The sequence below is a fragment of the Falco peregrinus genome, chromosome 2, assembly GCF_023634155.1.
Source record: "Falco peregrinus isolate bFalPer1 chromosome 2, bFalPer1.pri, whole genome shotgun sequence".
NCBI classification, from domain to species: domain Eukaryota; kingdom Metazoa; phylum Chordata; class Aves; order Falconiformes; family Falconidae; genus Falco; species Falco peregrinus.
The window spans coordinates 42,377,058-42,403,655 of record NC_073722.1 but is presented as its reverse complement, the minus strand read 5'-3'; the positions used below and the strand labels follow the sequence as shown (position 1 = coordinate 42,403,655).

Below are 26,598 nucleotides of genomic sequence, written 5' to 3'. Positions count from 1 at the left end.
CTGTTGTGCATGGAAAAAGTATCTTTGCCCAGCTGCCCACAATGATGCCATATTTTTTCTGAGAGAATGAATTAGCTCAGAGCCTTCCATTCAGTGAAGATAATACAGTTTAAATAGTTCCATTTACCTAGAGAAATGGAATAAAATTATTTTCCTTACCTTTCTGATAAGGAAACTCCCTTACTCCCACTAGCCAAACCAGCATTTTTCTTTTGGCAAATTTTGCTTCTTTCTGTTCACCTGGTAATTAATACATTATGCACCAACCACAGAGCTGACCCCTGAAGCATCACAGGATTTATCTTTCTGCCTGCTGAGAAATGGTCATTTGTGCCTTGTAACCAGCTCTTAACCCATCAAAGGCCTTAACATTCACTCCATGGTTACCCATTTTCCAAACAGTCCTTTGTGTGTGACTTTATGAAAAGCCTTTGAAAATCTAAATCAATTACATTATATTTGCCTTTAGTCCATACTCCATTTTTAAATCCTAAAAGTGGAGAGAAAAAGAAATAGAATTTAAGCTTTTAGACACCATGGTGATATATTAATTTCATGTCTCATTTAATTGTTTTATAATATATTTTACATTATATATTACTGTATTCCTCTGCATATTGAACATAGTCTCTTTGGTTAAAAATTCTTTGGATCAAACCAGGCACTAGTGGTACATAATTTTGGATATTGTCTGGTCCTTTTGTAAAATACCTTTCTTTTAATAGTGTATCAAGTGTTTTTTGTTGGTGATACCTTGACCTTTGGATTTCAGTTTAGCAAAACTTTAAAGAAAAACCTACAGTGCTTTGCAGAAGAAAAGCCATAATTTCATCAAAATCCCTGGATAAACGATCTCATGTTCTCAGGATGATGGTACCCATCAGTTGTACTATAACTACCTGATACTCCCATAAAACATTAATTTAACATCATTTTTTTTTAAATAGGCTCCACTTTGCAATTTTTAGCTCTGCCTTAGATTCAATATTTTTTTATATATTACAGCTATGCCTAAATTCATCTTCTTACTTCTACATTTTGTTTCCTTTCATATCACTGCTTGAAAATCCATCTTTACCACATTTCAGTATTAGATTTGATAATATCATTGAGCTGCCTTTTCCTTGTGATAAATATCTTTAAAGTTTGTCCTACTCACACTGATAAAACTCTCACAGGCTTATTGCTGAATTGCCAGTAGTGCTGATTTTCAACTTTAGTTCATTCTGATAAAGACAAAATAAAAAAAAAATAAAATTGAGTCAAAACAGAAGTCAGAGAGTGGCCTACTTAAAATCAGCTAGTTACAAAGTTACTAGGATATTTTAAAAACATGTTAAAAGCTGAAGCTCAAATTTCTGGTCTGAATCAGAAGATTCCAAATTTCCAATGTCCTTCATAGGAGTGAGTAACCCAAGTACTATATTCCTTGCTTTTCCAGGATGATTTCCAGACATCCCAAATGCAAAATGAAGGAATAAACAAAACCATCCAAAAAAAACCCTGGAACCCCCAAAAAAGCCCTTCTCACGCAGTTCTGGTCCCATTTGTTCTGCTTTTTCCCCTTCATTTCCCACTCACTCACTTTCATTACAACTCTGCAGTCTACTCGAGTTTCCCCAATTTAAATTCAACCCTCTGACCTTTAAAGAATATCACAGCTTTTTCTCCTCCCTGTATCTCAGAAATCTTGGGAAATGATATTCAACCTCATTGCTTGTTTATTTCTTTCTACAGACAATTCTTTTTAGTCATTTAAAAACTCATGCTTCCTCCCTTCAGCTGGTACAGCTTCTCTAGCAATTGCTGAACAGACTTCGCTCTCCTCCTCATTAAAGGTAATGGGACACTCTCAGCTGGCCTCGGTCATGGCTAGGACAGGGCACTGAACAGTATTAAAGATCTCAATATTCAAAGAGAAACTGTGCTGTTTTCTCTCTTCCCTCATTTTTTGCCTTTTTCTTTGTTTTTAACCTTTTCTTTCTCCTCTCTTTTCCTCTCCACCCTTCTCTCCTTCCTTTTTTTTCCCTTCGGTCATCTGTAGCAGGATAATTTCACAGTTCTCTACAAATGCTGCATACCAACGGAAGATTGAACAGAAGCCATCAGCATGGCCCTGTGTACCAGTCCCTGGGCTGTGTATGACCTTGTTCCCCTCACTGGGCTGAACCCACTGATGGGCTGCCATCCCAGCCTGCCCTCAGTTCATCCCTGTCCCCACAGAGGTGCCTGATGCCCAAGGCTGGGGCTGTCCCCAGGAAGCCACCGAGCCTTGCTCTTCAGGAAACTGAGCTTAAGGTATTAGTAAAACTTCACAGTGCGCCCCCCCCCCCCCCAAAAAAAAAAAAAAAAACAACCAAAAAATCTAAACCTCGGAAGTCTAGTTTACTCCTGCACACAATTAACATCCACTAAAATGTATGAACTTTGTGTTTGTTCCCAGCAAGGCCTGTAGATTCTGTGGTTTTATAGTTTTCATCTTGGATTTATAAGAAAGTCAGCAAGTGAGAGTCAAGTTTTTATTTTGGTTTTAAAGGAAAATAAAAGTATCCAATTTAAAAAGACATTAACCAATACGTCACTCCCTAATACCGCTGTCAAGAGATAAGAATCTGGTCTCTACTAACCACTTGGCTATAAAGGCAGTAGGTTAGTCAAGAACAGGCAAGAAAGCACTAAAACACCATAAAAAAACCTACCCCGTATATTCCAAAGGTTGTAAATTACAACAATGAATAAATAAAACTTTAAGGTGAAACCAGTTATTAAAGTAAGTTTTGCATAGTTTCAATTTCTCAGAACCTACCAATATCACTTTCATTAAAGATTAATACCCACTGTCCCCGCTTCCCTCGCCTCCCCCCCCCCCCCCCCAAAAAAAATGAATAAATAAAAAAATTAGCAAGGTGATTCTCTTTCCAAAACAGTGTATTCATATTTCTCTACTGTGGATCAAACCCAGTACTCATATAACAATATGAAATCCCTGGGAAAAGAGGCTTAACAGAGGCTTTTTTTCCCTAAGCTGATAGTTAAAAGTAAATAATAACTAGAAGAGAAAGGTAATATGTTTATCTTCCTTCCGCTGTCATTTAAATAAAGTTTTCCTAGCTTTTGAAAGCACTTCATTTAAAAATAAATAAAGGTCAATTAAAAAAGAAAAAGGAACAAAGATGAAAATGATAAGGTGTTCATCACTGTGTTTCTCACAGAAATTTTGATATCTGCATCTGTGGGTGGAACAAGGCTACAAGTAAATCACTCCCATCGTTCTTGAGTGTCTGATAAAATCTGTGCAGGATCTCAAGGTGATGAATAGAAAGAATATATAAATGTATGTATGTATTCATAGATGCCCTTATCTCTACATCCATAGCTACATGGCTGCATATGTAGACAGCGACCTGTTGTGGGGGAGAGGGCAGGGTATATATGGGCAGGGCACAGAATGGCATAGGGTGGCCTACATACTCTTTTAACCACTTTTTTCTACAGTGACAAATTGAGTCAGGAAATTCTACCTTTTTAAATCAACAATCATAAAGAAATAATAATCAATGACTTTGTAAATGGCCTGAAAAGCTACAGATAGAAATTATGCTGTAATATTAATGATACACATTCGTGTCTGGCATAAATGGTTTTAGCTTCATTTGCTCCATTGAATTTGGGCCCATTCCATCTTCTGAACTTCTGTCGCACAATTTGTACATGACATACAGTTCCTAACATTTAAAATTCATTTTTTTTAAAATCCTCACAAGTTTTCTTATATTTTACAAAATACAACATAAATAATAACTTTGACTTTGAGGGACAGGGACTCAGTCTTAAGTACTGAATCCTAGCATCAACAAGTTAATATTGTCAAGATGCACTTAGGCCAGAGACTCTAGCAATTAGTTATAATTCAGATTATATCAAAAAGTGCATTAAATATGGAAAGTAAGTATATATGTGCCTATTATTGATCTATATAACAATGTTTTATAATTGCCACTTACTCTGTTGAAAAACTGTTATTACAAAATTTTACAGAAAAATAGGTCAGAAATTTTGGCTGAATAAAAAGCCTGAATATATGTTTTGTTTTGCTTAATAAAGAAATCTTAGTGATAGGAAGAATTCCAAATCTCTCCTTTACCAAAAGGAGACTTTAACACAAGGGTGCAAAAAAATACTTTTTCCATACCAAACTCAACAGATTATTTTCTTTCTTTGAATTCATGCCAGTTCATAGACTTTTTCAAATAAGGTAAATTTACAGTACTCATTCCATTGATCTCTTCTTGGGTAGTAAAAAATAGGGAGACTAACAAAAACAATTTTCAGATCCACTTTTGCTTCTCCCACCTAAAAGCACATGACACAAATAGAATCACTAAGCTTCAAGGGAAGAAAGAAGCAAACTTTATTGCATTATCTTCAAGCTGTACATGGTCAAACCCTGACCTTCTAGGTTCAGTCAGATGTAAAGACTGTTGTATAGGAATGTTGTATAGGAAACAGCTGTGCAGAGACAAATGGAGCATGTACCACAGGCTGAAGATCATGGTAATGATTTCTGACCTCTCCCCAAAAATGTCTCTCTGCAGCTCCCAGGAAAGAGGCTGTGAAAGTTAATGACTATATTACATTCTACAAGCATTGCGTGTGTTCAAGGCACAAATTTTCTGGTCATAACCACAATACCAATAAACTACAATTCAGCTATAAATTCCAATAATTAATAATGAAAGGTCAGAACAAGCAGAAATTCTTGATTGTGGTCATTGGTACTTATATGTGCAAATAAGGCTTGGGGTCCCTATTAGGGCTAAAACAAAATAACCTGGGGACAACAATAATACAAGTAATATTATACCATCCCAACATTTTTTCTAGCTCATTTTGCTGATTTCTGTTCTCAAAGCTAACACAGAGGCTGCCAAAGCTACAGCAGTTTTTGCTTTTCTACCTTATATGGAGATGCCTGAATGTTACACTTGCTGTGTCCTGAGCTGGTCCATTATCATTTGTTCCTCCTAAAATAATCTTGATTATTATAAAGCCCAGAGGAGCAAGTGCAGCCAGGTAGGGAAGGATCAGCTCAGACATTTTCAGACATCCACAATTCATGCATCTGAATCATAGCTGGTCACTTGTACAGTGAGTGGAGAACCAGTCCATAAAGTCAATGAAATTCAAAACATGATTCATCCAAACAAATGTAGACCACTGCTTTGAGATGAGAACACTTGACAGTACTGTCTGCACTGAACAATGCAGACGCACATAGCAACAGATAATACTGAGTATAAAGGAGCCTAAAATGACCAGCTTATATCTACACCTAGATGAATCCAACCCCTGTTCCTCAGTGAAGGTAAAAAAAGATTTAAAAAAAAAAAATAATCAGTTTTTTTACCCAGTATATCCATCTAGCAGTCCCTGTTTTTAATATATAATCAATGTATCTTATATAATATACATTTTATATAATCTAGCAGACTTTTCTATTTCTTCAATCAGGTAATATATTTTCAGTTGCTCATATGTATTTTCAATGAAAAATTGCTTTGTTTAGAAACACAACTTCAGTTACCAACAAGTACATTCACCTGCACAGACAACAGAGTGATGTTTGTAATGATTTTCTAGACACATAATACATAATCAACCAACTCAGAAAGAACTTGAAGAAAAGCCATGTATTATTTACTCAAATCACTGAAACTTGGATGAAGCATACTAGCCTTGATGGGTTACTGAATCTCTTCTCTTATACAGCTCTTGTTAATACATCGTCTGCAATAGCATTGAGTAGAGAATAAAGAAAACACTCATGGTCATTAATTTGTTAGTTTATATCTTGTTTTCAAGCACAGATTCCCCTCTGAGTTACAGATTTCAGAAAACTTACTGCAAGTTTTGATTGACTTAATACTGAATAATATTTCAAGTAAGCTTACCTGTTTCAGAGAGCAGTTTGGTAGCTTCCAGTACCTTCTCTGTATAAACTCCGGTTTCATAGTTTTCCATCTCTGCATTAATGATGTGAATAACTCTGGCTGCACGGCCTCGGATGGCACCCGCAGTTCTGTCCAGTGTATCAACATCCCCCTCTTGGAGAGCAATCACACACTTATTCACATCTTCCAGAATATGGTTTTCTGGAATGTAGGAAACAAATAAGGCTTATTTCATTCTTCATAACAAAGCTTACCGATCTGGGTAAACAGCAAATGTCACTATGTTAAAAAAAAACCAATCTGTCCTTATTCAGGCCTGTAAAACAAATATTCTGTGATACTATGTCACATAACAGTAAAAATCCCAAGTGTGATATCTAACTTTAAAAGGGACTGGGCTGCTACATCCTCTCACCTGTACTGCAAGTACCAACCTGTAATTCTTTGAAAAATAGTCACATTAATTTCAAACATGACGCTGTATTTTATTGTAATGAAATTGTAATAAAAATCAATGCAAAAGGAAAGCAGTCAAATATTATGCAGATGCTCTAATAAACAGTTGGATAATTTTCTGAAGATGAATTTACACATTCCCATAAACATTTAGTATGTTTGGTTCATTTGTGCTGAAATAAGTTAGAAAAGAAAATAAATAATTTTGAAAAGACAACAGCAAATGGCCTTTGTAGATAGCAGAGAACCTGTGCATGAGCAGTTCATCTCCTTTACTCCATCTATGCCAGAGATTAAGCTGTGAATTTTTCATGACAGACAGTATAATTACATGTGACTGTGCATGTTCTGGAGTAAGCTGACAACAGTGAATCTGCTCAGATGGTGTAATATCGTGTAGCTTTATGAAAACCTTGGGAGCTGCATTGCTTTTTTTTTTCTCAGCTCAGGATCAGGCCATCTACTTTCAGGTGCTGCATTATCATAGTTTATGTAGTATTCTCACATACAGATAATGTGAAAGGATGAAGCAGATTTTGACTAGGTCAGACATTATTTCCCTGCAGCCAGTTAAAAATAATTTCAATAATAAAACTATGACTGGATTTCATACTTGAACAAGCCCACTCTGAGAAAATCAATGGCTTTAAATAACAATTTACTTTTCTGCTGCAGACACCATAAATGAATGCTGATCTTTGTAATAATGCTGTTCTTTATAGTAAGTTTGATGTAACAGTAATAAATAACAGAATCAACACGTTCACAAACTGCTTTTTATTAATTATCCTTGGCCACAAAAATAGAATGACTCGCTGATCTTCACTACTAAAAATCTCAAGGTTCAATCATTTGAGAGTTCCAGAAATGTTTTACATGATGTTGAATTTTAAACTGTAACATCTCTGAATGAAAACTGAAAGTCCCCTGAGATGTGAATCAGAGTAACTTGCAAGGTAAAGTTTTTTTGTTTAAAAAATTCCCTATCCACATTTAAAAGATGTTGTTTTTCTAAAATATTTCTTCACTTTTTCTTCCTCACCATCACCAATTTTTTTACCATGGAATAGCCAAATTTTGCCCAACAAGAAGGCCTATATGCGTTTGACCAGACAGTGCATTTGGAATAAAAGGTAACTGTTTAAAATTATGGTCAGCCTTCTTTTGTTTTGTAGCCACTGTATTAATACAACATGCTATCAAATGTGACACTCAATATGAAGAGGAGGAGGTGTCATTTCACAAGGTACGTTTAACCAGACACTAGCCCATTTTGAATGCTTCGCTAGTTTATCCAAACATATCCAAAAATAAAACTACCCTGTGTAAGCTGAGGCTTCCAAGCTTACAGCTAGCAGCAACGGGCTTTCTGGATAGATGTGATGTTTTTTTCTTATTTTTAATAGATTTGTCTATGGACAGTATTAGAAAAAAATGTAAAAGCAACAGAAATACTACCTCTCAGCTGCTTTGGAAAGTTTGGATCTCAGTCAAGGCTATGCTGGAAGCAAACATGATTTGAGAAAAAACAAAAAAACAAAAACATTATCCATTCAAGTAACTTTTAGTTTTACAGATAAAAGTGCCTGGAGTGAACAAAGTCCTCAGTGAAATCGCCAAATGGCCATTTAAGAAAGTTTGCTATCTCTTTGGCTTGTGGACTGGGTCTACAGTTTACAGCTTGGTCTGTCCTTTCATTGTAGAACTAGGCTTGTTGAAATGTGTTTGCCAGCTTCAAACCTCAAATAAAATTCTATGTGCTATCAGATCCTGAAGTACCCTTTTATGCTGAGAGTTCATTTTCTCTTTCTTGTCATGGCTTGCAGTAAACACTCTAGCAGTGTGTTGAACAGTGGAGTGTAATTATACTAAACCAAACCATTTCCCTGTTACTAATAATAGCAGGATACAACCAAACAAAATGAAAAAGGAGGGCAAAAAAGAAAATTAAGGACTTATTTAAAGGATAAATATTTTTTTTCCCAAACTTCTTAAACTTTTATTAGGAAATTTGGAAAACATCAAGGAAAAAGATGTAGAATGCAACATAAAATTAAGGCCAAGCTACCTCCTGAAGTCTGGCTCTTCTGTGACATTAAAGTAAGCTAAGCACACTTGGCACGTTCTATGTCCTTATTCACAACAATGGAATTCACCTCTTTCAAACCGTAATAGGGAAATGAGTTTTCTGCAGCAGACAATTAACCCAAGACATGCAGCACTCTGCAATTATAGTATTTATTGTGTATGACTATATTATAACAATTCATGCTGCCACAAGTTTACAAGGAGGATGGAGAAAAGACTATGACCCAAAGAGTCAATGTCCTTCTCCTCTCCGTCTTTTCTTTACGTAAGGACTAAGATAATTCCTCTGTTGTCATAGAAAACCTCACTTTGCCTTGTAATCCTTCCCAGCAAGGTCAGAGAAGTGCAAAGATTTGCTGTTTCTTATACTACTTCATCACTTTTTTTGGTTGCCTTGCTACAACAGTAACTCTGGGACCCAGAAGTGCTTCCAAGCCCTCTGGAAATAGGGGTACACAACATACTTAGATAGGACACACATGCAGCATCTACCTATTCCCCTTCTTCCTATCCCTTTTCAGGGCCTGCTAAACTGGTATGATGATCAGGGGGCCAGGACTGTATGGCATATCTGCCCCTCTGTTTAGACACAGCTGATCTGAACAAAACTACAAAATACAGCAAGGAAATTTCATCTTTCTTCCTCTTGCCTACAACCGCACAAGGACTCTTAACAATTTTTACATATACTGTCAGTCTGTCACACAGAGGTCTGGAACACATTTTTAAGAGGTGGCCAAAACCCTACCTTGAGCCTGAGTTGGACCCCCCCCCCCCCCAAAACCCAAAAACTTCTTTAGAAATAGAAGCACAAGTAGGATGCTGTTTTCTGGGAGATGAAAAGCTAACTATTGCTAACAGTGTTTAATTGGCGTGGCTTGGTTGCTCCTACTGAGTATAAAAGATCAGCATTGCAACAGGCTCAGACTAATGGACTAATGATGCTTTAGTAATTATAGCTTTTCTCTGCTCTGACCCATTACTTTAATTTAGGAGTATATTTTTAGAAAAGTCCCTTGATCTCAGTACCTGAAACAGAGAGGAAATCATCCACCGAAGTGATGTCATCAACAGCTTCAGTGAGAACTCGCACTTGTTTCTCCCACTGATCTTTAAAGACATCCATGTTGTCTTGTGCTACTTTGCTCTGCGGTCTGGCAGCTAGTGTGAGCGCAGCATTTATTACCTGTTATGCAAAATCACTTGTTACAAGGAGTGGCAAATTTTTTTTCACAAGGGAAAGAACAAATAGATTACAGACTGTGTTAAAAATACAGCATTACACCCCATTCCATATGCAGGTCTCAAGATAGGAACGTATTTTTCACAGTTCGTGCAAAACAGGCACCAATGTAATGACAAAGGCAAGGCTATAATCTTCATCCAGGCTGTTTTCTCTGTCTCAGCTAACTGATGTTTTTAATGCCAAAAGATTTCTCAAATACTTTTTAGCAGGAATCTCGCTTACCTGTGGGCACAGACTATCAATCTGTGTTGCTGCCATACGGACTAACTTCACACCTTCTTCATTATTTGATATTGAACAGGCCAGATTTGCTACCTGCAATGAAATCAGCAGAACAGGAATCAAGTTTTAGGCAACAGGCCATTTTATATCTTTCTCTCTTCTTATTGTGCCAGGTCTAGAATGAAAGACTTGTATGTAAGAGGAATGATACAGCATCTGTGCTGGTGAGCAGAAAGCCATGTAGATTGTTTCCTTACTAGCAAACTGAACTAGCCATCTTCATTAGGTTTTTCACAAAATCTTCCCTCACTGTCAAGTGTTTCATGTCTTCCTCTATAGCTTGAAAGTAATCTCCTAAGAAGTCATGTAGAGAATGCAGAGCATCCAGACAATTAGCTCTATGTTTCCTTTCATCACCATTTCTTTTTCCATTTATTAACCATGTCCATTATGAATACTAGTAATCAGGCTCATCCATATACTCTAAGCTTTGCAAAATGAACAATCTTCGATGTCCTAACACATGGAATTTTGCTTTTTCCAACCCTAAACAAAACTCTGATGCCTTCACTGATACTGGGAAGTTACATATTTCTCACGTATCTTAATTGCTTCAGATCCTCATGTTTTTGTGCATGTTAAAATAATTTTAGTTCTCTGTTGGACCTCTTTATTTCTACGTGACTATCTGCCTCCGAGTAAAATGTCCATTAGAATGAGTATTATAACTTGGTCAGCTGAAATGTTTCCATTGAAAGCCTCATTCTGTAATGCACGCCTGAAGATCTCATCCAAAGATGTAGGTATCTACATGCTGTTGCTCTGGCACAACTTTGGGAACTCTGAACTTCACGAGTCTGAAGGCTGTTTGATTAAGATGAAGACAGGAGAGACTTAGAGAGACACCTGAATGAGATCTAGCAATCAGACCATGCCTCCAGACACTGCAGAGCTGCATCTCTGCGGCTTGGGTGCAGGTGGCAGAACATGTTCTACCAGCTCATACAGTCCTCCTTGCAAAAATCCATTCCCAAAAGCTTTGTGCCAAGTCCATGAGTCTGCCATGGGTTTTACAAACAGCAATTCATGTCACCATGCACATATTGAGCTCATCAGTGATACTTATATCACAAGGGTACATTCTGGGATGGGGGAATACAAGATATTTTTTTTAATAATGCCAAAGTATGGCTCTTAATTCTAATCTACATTAAAACACATGTATAAAATTTGAAATACACTTCCTTGATATTATTTACTGTGCTTGAAGGCATAACTATCACTTGGAAATGACTCATTAATTAGTTCAAATACCCCCATCGTTCCAATTTTCCTCCAGTCTCCCCCTGTGGTATTAATCTGTTCTCATCTCCAGTGCACATCGCCACATTAGCCCTGGTCCATCTGTTCTGCATAGAACCTATTTCACTTCAGAGTTATGTAGAACGTGATTTGCATACATCACGGTGCCAAAGCCCAGGGAAGAAATGAACCTAAGGCTTCAAAGAGTCTTGCAGGCATTTCCTAGTCAAGATTTTATCATAATGTTGTGATTTTTTATTTTCATTTCATTGTGAGACAAATGAGTTAGTCTGTTTGTTAACAGCCTTACAGCACTCAAGTCAAAAATGTTCTCGTAAGCTGACATCTTCCAATTAATTTACCATTTTCTGTAGACACTTCTTTGCACACATCAAACAGACCACTTTAATCTTCATGAGTAACAAAAGCTAGGCAGGAAATAATTAGAATGCATTAACATGAGTGGAAATTACAGATCTTAAAAACTAGCAAATGGTATTAAGTTCAGCAAAACCCATCTTCCTGTATTTTAAATAAGTGGTTTTTCAGATTGTCCTTTAATTTTGTGATTATCTGTCCTAAGGCTTGAGATGCACTGTGTATCCTCCTTTTTCTCAGACAGCAGTGATAGACGTGACTGAAAGAGGCTAGGTGTCAGGAAATGGTAATCAAACTATTAAGCAGGTCTTTGAGTTCTTTAGGAAGAGATCATAGAAGACAATTAGTGAAAATAAAAAGTTATTTCTTTGCTGTCTCTGTTAATTAGTCATTAGAACCTGATGAGATAATATTTGGATATTGTAAAGTGCCATGGGTTTCCAAAGAAGGATGCAGACATAACCAGAAAATTGTTTTTCTCCTTTTTTTATAAAATAATTTAAAATTCAGTACATTGTTTTGGATGTTACTATCAATACAGAAGGAGTACCAACGTAATCTACGGCTACATTAAATATGCATCAAAAAAAGCATTACATTTATGTTTGTTTCTTTTTTTTTTAAAAGATACGTATCATGTATAATCCTAATCTAAATAGTTTTTGTGCTATATTTCAAATCTTGCATATAACCCTGTATCATCAGCAGTCAGAAAGCAATAATATTTTGACAGTTCTGCAGGGAGTATGCCAGCCTGTACCATGGGAAGATCTCATTATGTCAAATAAGCATAGAGATAAGCAAATTCTACAAAGGTAGATCCAATCTGGATAAAATTGAATTTAGCACTAGAAATCAGAAATACTATGACTTTGCCCCAAACTTATTGTTAAAACATGCAAGAAATAGAAATTACATGCTAAAGCCTGTATTTCAGTACCATCATATAAGCATGGATTTGTGAAACAATACAAGTTTTAAGTGCACTCAATCATCAGATACGACGCTACTTAATTGTTTTGATTGAATTTGTTATCAAACACAATCCAGTTCCCATCAGTTGGTGTTCTTGGCCTAACAAGGTCCACATGCATGCTCCTAGTTGATGGAAACTGTGAGGTTAGCCTGCTATAAGTTCAGCAACTCCAGATATTTTTCCTGCCTAAAACTATGACCAAAAAAGCTTAGACCAAATTCCACCCCACTTAGCTGAAACACTTGTTTGGGTGCCAAACTGATCTCTTTGGATAACAGCTAAAAAGAGAAAGGCACTTCCAGAGACTGTTTCAGGTCTTTGGCTGATTATCTCATCCTCTAGATGTGTCTAGTTTATTATTTAAACTTAGATTATAGGTGGCCTTGATGATTGTTGAAAAAGGTAACACAAATAAAAGAGGTTTTAATGGTGCATTATAACTTGTTTTGCTTGTGTGTATTTGCAACATGTTTTGTGAAGAACTCAGAGTTTTCAAGGTTGGGAATTCATTTAATATGCCATTTCTGAGTTGGATGGAGCAGTAGTTTGGAATGGAAAAGAAAAAGGCTGTATGTTACTGTAGCTACCAATTTGCCAAAACTTTGATTTGACAGCCTTTACGCTTCAAGTGCTCTGTCTCCACCAAAGCATTGAAGAGGAGGTTTTATGAGAAGCTGTGGAAGCAACCAGTTAATTAATTTTTCTTTTTTTCTTTTTTTTTTTTCTGTTTACTAAGTTCTTTGAGCATACTGAATTCACTGATTGCCTAAACAGAATTTAAGTTTGTATTAAGATCAATGTGAACTGTCGGAAGAGTAATTATATGAATGAATATATTTTAAATATCAAAATCAATGAACTGTGAATCATCCTCAAAATGCATGAACTTAGTAACAGTGAAACCGCTGTGTAGGTAAACATTACTGTCCAGCATTTCAAGTTTGCTAAGTTACTGTTATACCATCAAAACGATTGCCAATCACCTTAAACCTGTCCTACAAGAGCATGGAGAAGTAACGAGCAAGAAAATAAACACTCTAGATCCAGTGATGCTATATTTTTGTGCAATCACCAAAGCTGCTGACCCAATCCTAGAACTGGGGAGGTGAAAAAGTGTGTAGCAGCTCCTTCATATTAATTTCCTATCACTGGCACCGATAGACCAAGATGCAGTTCTGCACCTTGCTATGTATCTATCTTTAGTCAGGCAAATAGTTCCATTAGTTTCAGTTACCCAGAATATATGCAGGATCAGTCCAATAAAATGTCTTTGCATGTTTTCAGTTGTATTTCAGCCTCAAGCAGTTTTCTGCTGTGTAGCAGATGGGGGTGGGGAAAGACTTTGTTTCTAATGCAAATTTTTATTACCATTGTTGAAAGGACATACCAAGGACAGGTTTTATCTGAACATGCTTTTACATGGCAGGTGGAAGCCTAAGTACTGTATGGATAGGCAATGCCTGCACTAGTTTTTTGCTAGGTAGCTACTGAAGCATGGATTAGCATTTTTTTCATTGCTTTTGACATGCATACTACTTAAGACAGGGAAACTTTATTTCTGCCATAAAATTGCACACTCCAGGTTACAAAAGTCATCAAGGATCTTTCATACCAATTTAATTTATTTTTACACTGATGAAAATCAAGTGTAGTTAGCATTTGTTGTGACTATTTCCAATTTTGACTTCAGGTCTTTGTATTATTAAAGGGAACTATGACTACCAAAATGTATTGTCCTCTGGTTCAAACTTAAATTCAAACATTTAATGTGGCCACTCTGAATGTGATGTAAATGAAAGGGTCCAAAAAAGAAATCTATTGATTAGAGCAAAAATGTAAAAAAAAGGGAGAAGCATATGCTATAGCAAAGAGCAATACCAGCAGAAAGGCTGTAGAATATTGCTGCAAATGTATGTATTCTATTTTTAATTTTTTTTCTTGTATCCTTTTTTCCCACCATAGATTGCTTAGAAGAAATTATACAAAAAAAAGAATTAATAAATAAATTAATAAATAGAATGCAATCTATTTATATCTTAGATTTCTATATTTTCAAGTATGGGATTTTTTTACTTTTGTTATACATGTCTTTCCCATTTACGTTACTTACTTTTTCACTGAGATAACCGATGCAAATACTAGGAATAAGACAATTTACAGCAAGTTATTTTTTTTTTTTTAAATATAGAATAACTTAAATAAACCCAAGACACTGTCAAACTTACCTGTCTACACCACGCACTTGAGAAGCTGAAACTTCATCAGTTAATCAGCTTGAGTTGAAAGTGGTTTTAAGTCAGTCTTCTGTAACATTCACAGTGGACTAAAGCCAAGCAAATAATCACTTAATGTGTTTCAGCTGATGGGTGGTATCTTAGCAATTTGTAATTATTTATCCATCCACTTCGTAATTTATGCAGATATTGTTACAATCTCCCAATCCTTCAAAATTTTGACATATATTAATGTTGGTACTGCTGTAGGCAGCCCAGTGATATTCATGGAGCCACGAATAAGAGATTTTTTCTATTGGAGAGCACAGAGTTGAAGCTAAGTTACCCAAGATGTTCAACTTATTTATCCTCAGTCTGTTCACTCAAGCATTATATTATGAGCAAAACTCTATTTATCACTACACAGGATGTTTTTGCACATACGCAAACAAGTGCCAAAAATCAGAATGTCACTGAGAGTACATATTGCAGCAGATTTCTCTTCTTCATGCACTGCAGTGCCAATTTGAACTACCGTGAAAGTATTAGATTGTGGTCTCTTTCTCAGTACCTATTCCATATAGCATGGGGAGAACCTCATACTGGATAACATCGCCAGTTGTCACTCATTTATGTTAACTGCTCATGTAGTCTTCTCTAAATAACAGATACAGTTTTAAGCTATTCACATGTACGTACATTCACATGTATAAAAAAATCGAATTGCATGCAGGTCAACAGCATATTCACTCATACTTACTACAGGAACAAGGGTTTTCCACTCACTCAAACTCCCTTTGGACTTCCTCCATATCAGATTTAGTTGAAAGAACTTTAGGAAGTTTCTGCTTTTGGTAAAGTCTGAAGTAAACCTGACTTGAAAAAATTTAGTGGGTCTTCGACTGAGATTTTTGATAGACAAGAGTGTTAGAAGCCTCGTGTACTGAAAGCTTAACTCAAAATGCCAAGAACCTATCATGGGACAAATTCAGTGAAGTGCTGTTAATGCAGTCTGAATCTCCTCCATTTTCTAGGACCATTCTTGTGCATGCTATGGTTATCGCCTATACAATGGAACGGAAGTGAGATGAAAAATGAAACCACTTGAAAAATCCTACTTTACTATTTTCATAACTGAAAAAAAAACAAACAAAACCTTGGTTCATGCTCAGTTACAGAGATGCCAGTAAAGAATACAACAAAAGGGTATTGTATTATGTCTGATCCTTTACTTTTAATATTAGACAAGAATAATGATTTTAGATAGTAATAAAAAAGATATTCACTTGGAGTAAATACTGATTCTTTTTTTTTTTTTTCTTTCTTTCTCTTTTTAGATGGAATTTGACCATACAACTCTTTTTTTCCTGAAACAGGTCAAGTTTCTACACCACACTCACAATCCCCAACTGCAATAAACATGCCTGACTGAAAGCACAAGAAACCCCCTACTGTGGTCCAAAGACCTACTAAAACCAGTGAGGTGCAATGCTAAGATGCATCTGCGATTTTAGAACGACTTTCCAGGTCACTGCGATTTCTCAGCAGGATCAGCCCAAGCATTCTCTATGGAAAACGGGAAAGCAAACTGGTTATGGAAAAGGCAGGTGATTGTTTCAGAGCATTTTTCCAATTTACACACAAGAAAAACAATTCTGGAACTCTCTTAAATTTAATTTGTAAAATTATTCAAGCAATGCTGTTGGCCACATAGAGTAGAGTACTGCCCAGAACTAGCAACCTGCACCCTCAGCTAGAACAGGCTAAAGCTGTTCCATTTACACGTCCTCCTGTACACGAGGACCCAATGCCACAATTAAACATCAAGGCATGTATCTGTTAGGGGTTCTCTGTTCCACTCTATCTTTAAGTGACTGAAAATTCAGGGACTTTAGAATAGTGAGTCCAGATGTTAATTCCCAGAGCTGAAATCAATAGAAATGTTTTATGCTTGGACAGAAAATTCCCTTAGGAAATACAGATGATCCTCCCTCATTTCCATAAGAGTGTGTTTCTGAGGCATTCAGCTGGAATACAATTAATTTATAGTATTAGTGAGGAACCCGTATGCCTCCTGGCTGGCCAGCAAAGAGGGAGATGAGGGTAGCAAAAAGGGCTTCTCCTGAGGTTCACTCCCACAGGAGCTGGGAAGTGCAGCAGGCCACTCAGTTTCAGATATATGGGATCTCTCCCTGTGTCTGGCTCACTATAATTTCATAATTTTCTCTCTATACATGTGCATCCATTGCTGAAGAAATAAAAAGCAAGCAGCTGTAGTAAACCAAGCAGAAGAGCAGGACTTAGTAAGAACATAGTTAAGACCAGATTCCTGTTTTAACTGGTCATGAGGCAACATAGCATTGTACTGATAAAATGCAGCATCTTTCTCCTACAATAAAGCAGCTTATAAAGCTCTAGGGGTTCTGTTCTCTATTGTCCATCCATTCAGGTGGGCCAAAAAGCTGATATTCTGTTCTAAACCACATAGCTAACATGACTGCTGAGTCTAGGTAGTATAGCTAGAGTTGATTAATTTCATTTACTGATCTTCTGAGTTACAGGTATAAATGTATGCATTGCAATGGTACACATTTATTTTCTTCCTTTCACAAAAAGCAAATGTAAAATGTCCATCTACAGGAATTCTTTCTGCATAGGTCAGAGACCAGCGACCCATCTCAGTGCTATTTTACCTCTGTTAGCAGAATCAGGTTACTTTTCTATTTCATTTGACAGCAGGTACAGGCTTTATTACACCATTCTTCCCTACCTGGTATATTCATACTGAAAAAAAACAGTGAACAAAGAATGTATAGGAACACCAAAAACTATAGTAATATCTCAGAAACAACAGACAACAGAACTTTGAACCAACAATAACTGTTATTCTCCAAAGGATGCAAAACCGCCAGATTTTCTTGTTTTGGTATACCAACAAACAAGGAAGAAATTCATGGTGTTCGTGTACTAATCCTTTCTGGTCAATCTGCAATCAAGGCCATTGCTATTACAACTCCAATGAATTATGATCAAACCTATACTGAAATACTCAAGGGGCAAGAGGGCAGTTGGTGTCCTATGGAAAGAAGATTTACAAGACTGCAATGTGTATGAGTTGATCCCATAAAACAATTTTGACAACATACTCCTGGCAGTGCTATAATTAATAGATATTAATAGCAAGTAGTTACCAAAGCAATCCATCTATCTAATAACAGTCCACTATTTTAGCAAACTATTCAGTGACAGAACATCTAGAACAGAGATGCATGCCTGACTAGGCTGTGATAATGAAATGTTAGTTATATTATCAGGAAGCTTTATTTTGACAACTGTTGAAGAAAAACAGGGTATTGTGGTAGGAAGTCAACAAAGTTCAGGATAGGAACAGAAGCTTTGAAGATATCAACACAGTGTGATATTAAACACCCCAGGGTATAAACAAATCACAAATTGTAATTACTGTTCCCTAAAGAAATGTAGCTTGTGAGTTAGAACTAATCTTAGTTAGCTGACCAGTGCAGATCAGACTGAACTTGGCAGGGGACACAAAGAATAATAACAAGGGCTTCTACAAGTATGTCAGCTAGAAGAGGAACATCAAAGAAAGGGTACCCCCTGATGAGCAAGACTGGCAAACTGGTAACAACAGTGAGGAGGAGGCTGAGGTACTCAACAACATTTTTGCCTTATTCTTCACTGGCAGCCTCTCTTCACATACCTCTTGAGTGGATGGACTGCAAGGCAGGGACTGGGGGAACAAAGTCCCTCCCAGTGTAAGAGAAGATCAGGTTATTGGTCTTGGGAACTCCCTTAGAAAGGAGGATCCTGGTACTTAGTGAACTATCAGCCTCACCTCTGTGCCTGGGAATATCATGGAACAGATCCTCCTAGAAGCTATGCTAAAGCACATGGAGGACACGGAGGTGATTTGAGACAGCCAGCATGGCTTCACCAAGGGCAAGTCTTGCCTGCCCAACCTAGTGGCCTTCTATGATGGAGTGACTATGTCAATAGACAAGGGAAGACCCCACCTGCAGTACTGCATCCAGCTCTGGAGTCCTCATCACAGGAAAGACATGGACTTGTTGGAGCAGGTCCAGAGGAGGGCCACAAACATGATCAGAGGGATGGAGAAGGTCTTGTATGAGGAAAGGCTAAGAGAGTTGGGGTGGCTCAGCCTGGAGAAGAGAAGGCTGTCGGGAGACCTTATTGCAGCTTTTTAGTACTTAAAGGGGGCCTGCCTATAAGAAAGATGGGGACAAACTTTTTAGCAGGGCCCGTTGTAACAGAACAAGGGGTAATGGTTTCAAACTAAAAGAAGGTAGGTTTAAACTAGATATACGGAAGAAAATTTTTACAATAAAGGTGGTGAAACACTGGCATAGGCTGTCCAGAGTGGTGGTAGGTGCCCCATCACTGGAAACATTCAAGATGAGGTTGGATGTGGCTCTGAGGAACCTGTCTAATTGAAGATGTCTCTGCTCGTGGCAGGGGAGTTGGACTACATGACCTTTATAGGTCCTCTGCAACACAGTATGCTCCAGGATTCTATGCATTTTAGGGCTCAAGCTGAGCAGATAAATAAAGAATTATAGAACAGTCTATTACAGTTTATAGTGATTGATAAGACAGGTGGGATCATCTTAAATTCTATGTAAGCATAGCAACTTCTTCACATGAAAACCTGAAATTGGATATGCAGAACTAGTCAGGCTGCTACCCTGCATTACTATCTATGTAAATATTAGTTTATTATCATTAAGGGTAAATGTACCTCTAGTGCTTGTACTTTGTCCATGACCCTGCCTTTGAGGAAGGTTAAGATTTCTGACTGGTGTGCTGGTCATCCCCTAAATTGCATGAAAGCCCACATCTGTGTCAAGATGAGTGTCTTGACCACTGAGGGAGAATTCAGCTTTATATTTTACTTGGCCTACTGGACAGCCTGGAAGCACTGGTCAGCACAATCATTTATGCAGCCACAGCTCATGCTGCATTTCTCCAGCCATCAAAGGAAATATAGGAGACATGGAAGGAGGCTTGAAGATAAGATGAGGAAATTAGTAGAAATGAAAGAATATGGGCATAGATAGAAACTGGATACATTACAAAAGTAGAAGTGTGATAAACCCTCATAAGGACTGGAGGAAAAACTGCAGGTATTTCATGAAAAGGAATATTGCTAGTGTGAAAGAAACTGAGATTATAATGGTAGAAGGCATGTAGAATGCAATTATTTTTTAAGAAATCAAGACTTATTAGTTCCCTTGCTCATAGGCAAAACCTTGTAAAAAACTGATTGCCTTCACAGGGGTGAGTGAAGACAGTTTTATTTAGAGCAATACTTTAAGGGGCTTACAAAGTTCAGACACAGATTGTTGTTGCATGTATCCAATTTTTCACAGACTCACAGCATGGTTGGGGTTGGAAGGGGCCTCTGGAGACCATCTAGTCCAACCCCTGCTAAAGCAGGTTCCCCTCGAGCCGGCTGCACAGAGTCACATCCAGGTGGGTTTTAAGGAGACCCCACAGCCTCTCTGGACAGCCTGTGCCAGAGTTCATGGTAAAGAAGTTCTTCCTCATACTTTGGAGGAACTTACTGTGCTTCAGTTCATGCCTATTGCCCCCGTCCTGTCTCTTGGCTCTACTGAAAAGAGCCATTTTGTGCAATAAAAGCCTATTAAATATTTTTAAAATAATTTAATAATGGTTCAACAGAAATGCACAATTATGGCATCTGCCCAGAACAAGAATGTGTAGACAACGTAACCAAACTACATGTTCCCTTTTCTACTCCTCCTGTCAGTATGCCTTAACCCTGGCATGGAGAGAGCTCGCACTGGCTCAAAATATCATTTAGTTTACTCCTCTGTTTAGTAGCCCTTTTTCGTGCTAATACATCCCCTTTTCTCTTGGAAAACTCATATTTATGATACTTACTTTTACAATATGAGCATCTGACACCAAGAAACAAAGACCCAGAGTATTTAACAGAAAAACAGTATGTGGATATAAGACATTTTCCCATTTCTGTATATAGAAAACTAGACAATCGATTACTCCTCCCTTTTTGTCCTATCACTGTATATCCGTACTTTTTGTATGACCAGAAACAGAGATGACTTTTTAAAGAATTGTTTAATAGCAGCTGCATTTATACCAGTATGCCAACTACAGCCAAGACAGACCTGAGCACATGCACACACTCATCCACCTTTTTCAACTGTAAACATAATCCTTAGCAGAGATTTAGCCTAAACTTACTGATCCATATAACACATGGTTTCTCTTATATCTTTTAGAATGATTTATCACTGAGAAACCTTACACCTTGATCTGTCCTTATAAGTAGGTAAAGGACAATGAGGTGAGAAAAACTGCATTACATTTAGTTCTCTTTCCTCCTCTGAAAGGGATATACATTAAAGTAAAAAACAAAAACCCACTCAATTATTCAATCTGCTGGAATTCATATCCTCAGATTGTATTTTCTCTTAATTTAAGATTGCATTCATACTTTTTTTATAGAATTTTGTTTTTTGTTATAATACTAATAAAAATGTGGAAATATTAATCTTAGTTCTAAAGTAAATCATATGGTTTATTTGATTAAAAACTGTTATATTCTGACTCAGTCTTACATTTTACCCCAGTTCTCATGCATTTGCAGTTCTATGCATGAAAGCTGATTACCTTTTCAAAGGACCATTATTAGCTCATAAATATCCAAAACCATTTGAACAAAACCAGAATTATTTCTTGTGCATTAGAGTGCAGTTTCTGGCTTTTTCTTTGAGTCCTCCAAAACCCCATAACTGCCATATGAATGCAGCTCACATGCCAATAGTTTTTAATAATGAGGGTTTATATCAAGAACTCTTCACGGGACTTTTAGCATTAAACGTAAAATGGGAACAAACGTATATCTAAGAAATCAAAACTGACATCAAAATTCTAAACAGGACTGCAGACAGAGATCTTTAATTCACTGTGCTTTAATTTATGGTCCTCTTCCCGTGCAGAGATCAGGATAATAAGTCCATTGTCTCTGCTATTAGACTTAATGGCATTATCAGTATGCACCTTGGGCTCCTTTGCCAACTGCTAGTTCAAAGCCTGCGGCCAGTGGGTCCACGATAAAGCTGCAGAGAACCTCTCCACTGGTCCATCTTAATAATTTTTCAAGCTTTTGATTAATTTAATTCAAAGTAACAGATAAGTCTCAATGTCTCAGTATTAAATTTCTAAAATGTCAATGAAAACCAGCAACTGTTTTGAGGACACAAACCTTACTAGCCTCTTAATGCCTCACTGAGGAATGAGTTTACCTGATAGGCCACCCTGAGGAATTCAAGTAGTGAGAGATTTAATAAATTCCGTGTGAAAAGCTTCACCTGGCTCTGATACTTGACGAGAAAATAGAAATCTCTAAGAAACCAGGATTCATAATGTCTACTGTTTACAGAACTGCTCGTCTAATAAAAGATATTACTTCTTCCTAGAAAACTACAGCAAGATTTGTACGTCTGACAAACCTTTAACTAGGAGGGAGGAGAGTTATTGTCTTTCTGAGGGGTTACACGTTGATTATGAGAAGACAGGTTTGGAGAAATAAGACTGTTTAGCATGCATTTGTAGGGACGCCTGACTTTTGTGATATGTTGAAACTAACACTGTTAATATCACTCTGGACATATGAAACCCTAGACTAGACTGAGGAGTTGCTCTGGAACTTTGGTTTCTTGTTTCTGCAAGAACCTTTCAGTAATTCACCTTTAAAATTAGCCGCAGGTAATTGAAAGAGTTATGAGAGTAGGTTTTTCACTTGTGATGATTAGGAAGCTACCCTTCATCATCCTGCAGGTCATCATTCAGTTTTCCAAGATCTGTCTTTAGATTAAACGATTTCCGAGATATCATCCTGGAACAGGGAAAAACTGAAAAGCATAGGAAATGCAAGGACACATGCAATAAAATGGAGTATTATTAAGTCTTTTCTCAGGCCTATTCCATGCTATTTTGAGAAGCAGTAATTGCACCCATGAATATGTCCAGATAAGCTGATGGATGCTAACAGTACTTTTGTTTGTTTGTTTGGTTGGTTTTTTTACCCAGAGATTACCTATTTGTGGAGCTGGTGGGGAATAAGACCTTCCTACATCCTTCTTTAGAGGTAGGCAAATCAAGTTTCTTTTAATGTTGGCAACATTCTGGCTAAGTTTGATTAGTTTTGTCAGGAGACTAGATACCACAGGAACATCCGTTTGACTGTACCAATATTAATACAATATTACTGTGAGTTGTAGAAATCGGAGCTCAAAGGAAACTTGACAGATGATGCTCCTGTCTGAAGGCAGGATCAGCTGTACCTAAACCATCCCTGGCAGATGTTTGTTTCACTTAGTCTCACAAGTCTGTGTCGATACCAGTTGTAAGGATTTATATTCTTGTACATTAAACATTTAATTAGAGAAAACAAATAGCACTAGTGTGTGATGAGGTCAGATTTACTAAACAAACTGCAACAAGTGTGCACTAATCCGAGCTCAGGGCCCATTCAAATGCATGTTAGCAAGAAGAAAAACAAACAAAATACCTCCCAAAATAACACACACACACCCCCCAACAAACCCATTTTTCTTTCTTCTGCATATTTCTCCTTTGCAGACTCAGTGCTAGCTGAAATCTGAATCTGAGCTATTAGATTTTGTGAGTGAAGAAATGAAGGAAAAAATATTTATCTACTGTACAGCAGTAAGGATATCTGAGTCCATTAGGACTATCTTCACATGCCTCTAATAAACTCACAGAACTTTAGTACCTTAAAAAAATGCAAACCAAAAAACCCCAAACCCTTAAAATGGGATCTACCAAGAAGCTTCATACATCAGTGTAGGTGACATTTTTAGCTAAAAGGAATTTTGACATTCCTTATTACTGTGTGCATTTCTTTGCTTGAAACACCACCGCAAAGGATTATTGGCTAAGTCTAAACAATTCATCTTGTAAATTAAATTTCTACATATTATCCAGGCACTTAAGGTATATTTATGCACTTGGAAGACAAAAGGGGAAAAAAAAAGATATTAAAATGTATCATTGAAGGATTTTTCTTTCCCTGACAAGTTATCTTTAGAACAGGTTCTGGTTCCTGTGATCTGTTTAACCCATTTTTATCGCTGTCTATGCTCACATGTCTGCAGCATCTTAGCCTCCCCAAATAATGCAAATATAATGATACAATTTCTGATCACTACTTATGTTATTTAAAATTGACCGTGGTCAACTCATTTCTATTTAGTAAAAAACAATCCCTGTTCTCACAGTGAGAAACACCAACATTCTCACCAACAGCGAGAAGTCCTGAACACATTAAAACATGTTAGCAAATTTTAAACATTTTTTTTTACAATATGTGTGTGAAAATAAGAGATAAAGGAGGTTCAAGTGCAGCTATAAAAAATTAAGCATGTGCACCATGAAGAACTGCAGATCACATTCAACATTGCACTCCATGGCGCAATTCTAAAGTAGAATTTAGAACTCACCAACTCTAACATAGAATCACCAAGTCTCTTCATTCAATCCATCCAAAGAGACAAATCTGAAGATCCCCAAGTGATGTACAGGAGCTTTGTTCCACTTCAGCAGAGCTTTAGAGATTTACACCTGCATTGGCTCATATAACATGCGCTTTGGTCAATAAATTGTAGCTTTGACAAACCAGGGTAGAAATGAATTCCACTATCCATCCGCCAGCGATACACAAATGGTAGTAAATGTTGCTCTGTTTTCACTTCTCTATACATACACAATGGCATTCCAGAAATGTTTATGGGTCTCTATGTAAAAGTGCCTCTGTAGTGCCAGCCCATGTATAGAAAGAGGTAAATAAAATAGGATTTTCTAAATGTGTCAATTAATCACAAAAGCTTTTATTTCATTGGCATTACAAAGACACGATTGGTTGACTGAAGAATGTGTTGTAGTCTATATGTTAAAAAAAAAAAAAAGAAAAACAAAGAAAAAAAAAAAAAGAGATATCATTGGTACCAGAAACAATGTAGTACAAAACCACATTGTTACTACATCCTTTTATTCTTCTAACTTGCATCTTTTTAATGGTTAATTTATTACAAATTTGCTGAAGAGCCATCAGCATATATTTGCAATACTACAAACTGGAATTTATTCATCTGGCTGCACACTGGGATTTGTTTAGTTATCTGGGGTCAATGAACATGTAACACAGTTTTATAAACTGATACTGAACAGGAAAAAACTGCATTAGAATAAAGCCAGAATAACAATAAGCCAAAGAATTAGGTGAGTATTTCTTGCTTCAGCTGCTATATACACATTTATTTCACTGTCAGGAAGCTAATGCTTTTTATTGTTATTATTTTTTAAAAGTCCTTTCCTTCCCTTACAATATATTTTTTTAAGTTCTTTCAACCCCTTGACAGCTGCCATGCTGACAGCCTCCTGCCAGCTAAAAGGGCAGGGGAAGGAGCAGCACAAGTGGTCTGACAGTGTGTGGCGGAGGCAAGCGTATGACGGGGTTTTGTCCCAGAGACAGTGATTCCCAAATGGCAAAATGTGTTGGAACTTTGCAGTGCTAAAAGCTTTTAATGCTAGTTTTTACTGTCTTCCTTCAAAAATGACAGCTTGCTATCAAAGCATTGATTCTTTTCCTTCTATATATTTAGCATTATATGGTCATGAGCATCAGTAAAATTAATCCTGATTTACATCAGTGTGAGTGACAGGAGAAACGAACTCAGTAGTTTGAGGATAACAGCTGTAGAAAATGTTTATTTGTATAAACACAAGGAAACCAATTTCATTTTTGAGTCAATGGAAACATGACTTACCCTAGGCAGTTCCCATCTAAGAAACTACCTCTTCTGAAAGAATGACAGTCAAATAGTATGCAAGCCATTACCTGCTACCTATTATGCTAACATTACACTGTAGTCTTAAGAAACACATAAAGAAACAATGTAAAATCATTCAGAATTGTGTAGTAACACAAGACTGCTGTTTGAATTAGGCTGTGAACATGTTGCTGCAATGCATATTCACCTGTTCGGTTAAAATTACAAAAGAAAAATAATGTCACACACACACACACAGAGATACTCATGCAGCTGTTCAGAATTCATTGATTATGAAAAAATTAAAAACAACATTTTTTTCAGTTTATCAGTCAGGGCAAAAAATGCTAAATTTTCTTTTCCTAGGTGTCAAAATCCAATATAAGTAATGGTAAATGGACTTGTGCTGAGGCTATTTGAATAGAACATATGTTGAGAAAACACTGGTGTACTGAAGATCAGCTTTAGAAGTTCACAGAACAGCTGATTTTCATGTTGTGTTATTCCCAGTTTAGGCAAGCATTCAATTTGCAAAGGGAGCACAGAGGTGATTTACATTTAATATCTCGATCTCATTTCAAGAGAATGGCTTGAACTCAAACACAGTCAAGTTGAAAGCCTTAATGTTCTACTTGAATTCACATGATTTATGGAAGCAAAAAAACCCTACACTGTTTCCACAGGCTGAGAAATGCTAGTTTCATCCACATGGACTAAAAAAACCCCAAATTCAAACAACAGACACTCAAAATAACATTTAACACTCCAGCTGACATTCAACACTGACATTCAAATGAACATTCCCACTAAGAATAAATCTTCTGAAAAATCCTAAATATAAAATAGGGCAGATACTGCATTCATCTATATTGGTATAGTACTGGAC

At 36.8% G+C, this 26,598-nt stretch overlaps 1 protein-coding gene and 1 long non-coding RNA gene across 3 annotated transcripts in view; one reads left to right on the top strand and one right to left on the bottom strand.

Moving 5' to 3' along the window:
* Positions 1-15,978, top strand: part of LOC114010967 (uncharacterized) — a 34,305-nt gene extending 18,327 nt beyond the window's left edge. Inside the window, exon 3 of the long non-coding RNA XR_003552661.2 lies at positions 15,867-15,978. This is a non-coding gene — a long non-coding RNA (uncharacterized LOC114010967). The remainder of the gene's footprint in view (positions 1-15,866) is intronic.
* CTNNA2 (catenin alpha 2) overlaps positions 1-26,598 on the bottom strand; it is a 513,312-nt gene that overhangs the window by 58,271 nt on the left and 428,443 nt on the right. For both annotated transcript variants that reach the window (XM_055797148.1, XM_055797149.1), the window contains exons 10-12: positions 9,964-10,056; positions 9,525-9,681; positions 5,952-6,152 (exon numbers count right to left, since the gene is read on the bottom strand). In XM_055797148.1, coding sequence (XP_055653123.1) covers positions 5,952-6,152; positions 9,525-9,681; positions 9,964-10,056 — 451 coding nt within the window. The remainder of the gene's footprint in view (positions 1-5,951; positions 6,153-9,524; positions 9,682-9,963; positions 10,057-26,598) is intronic.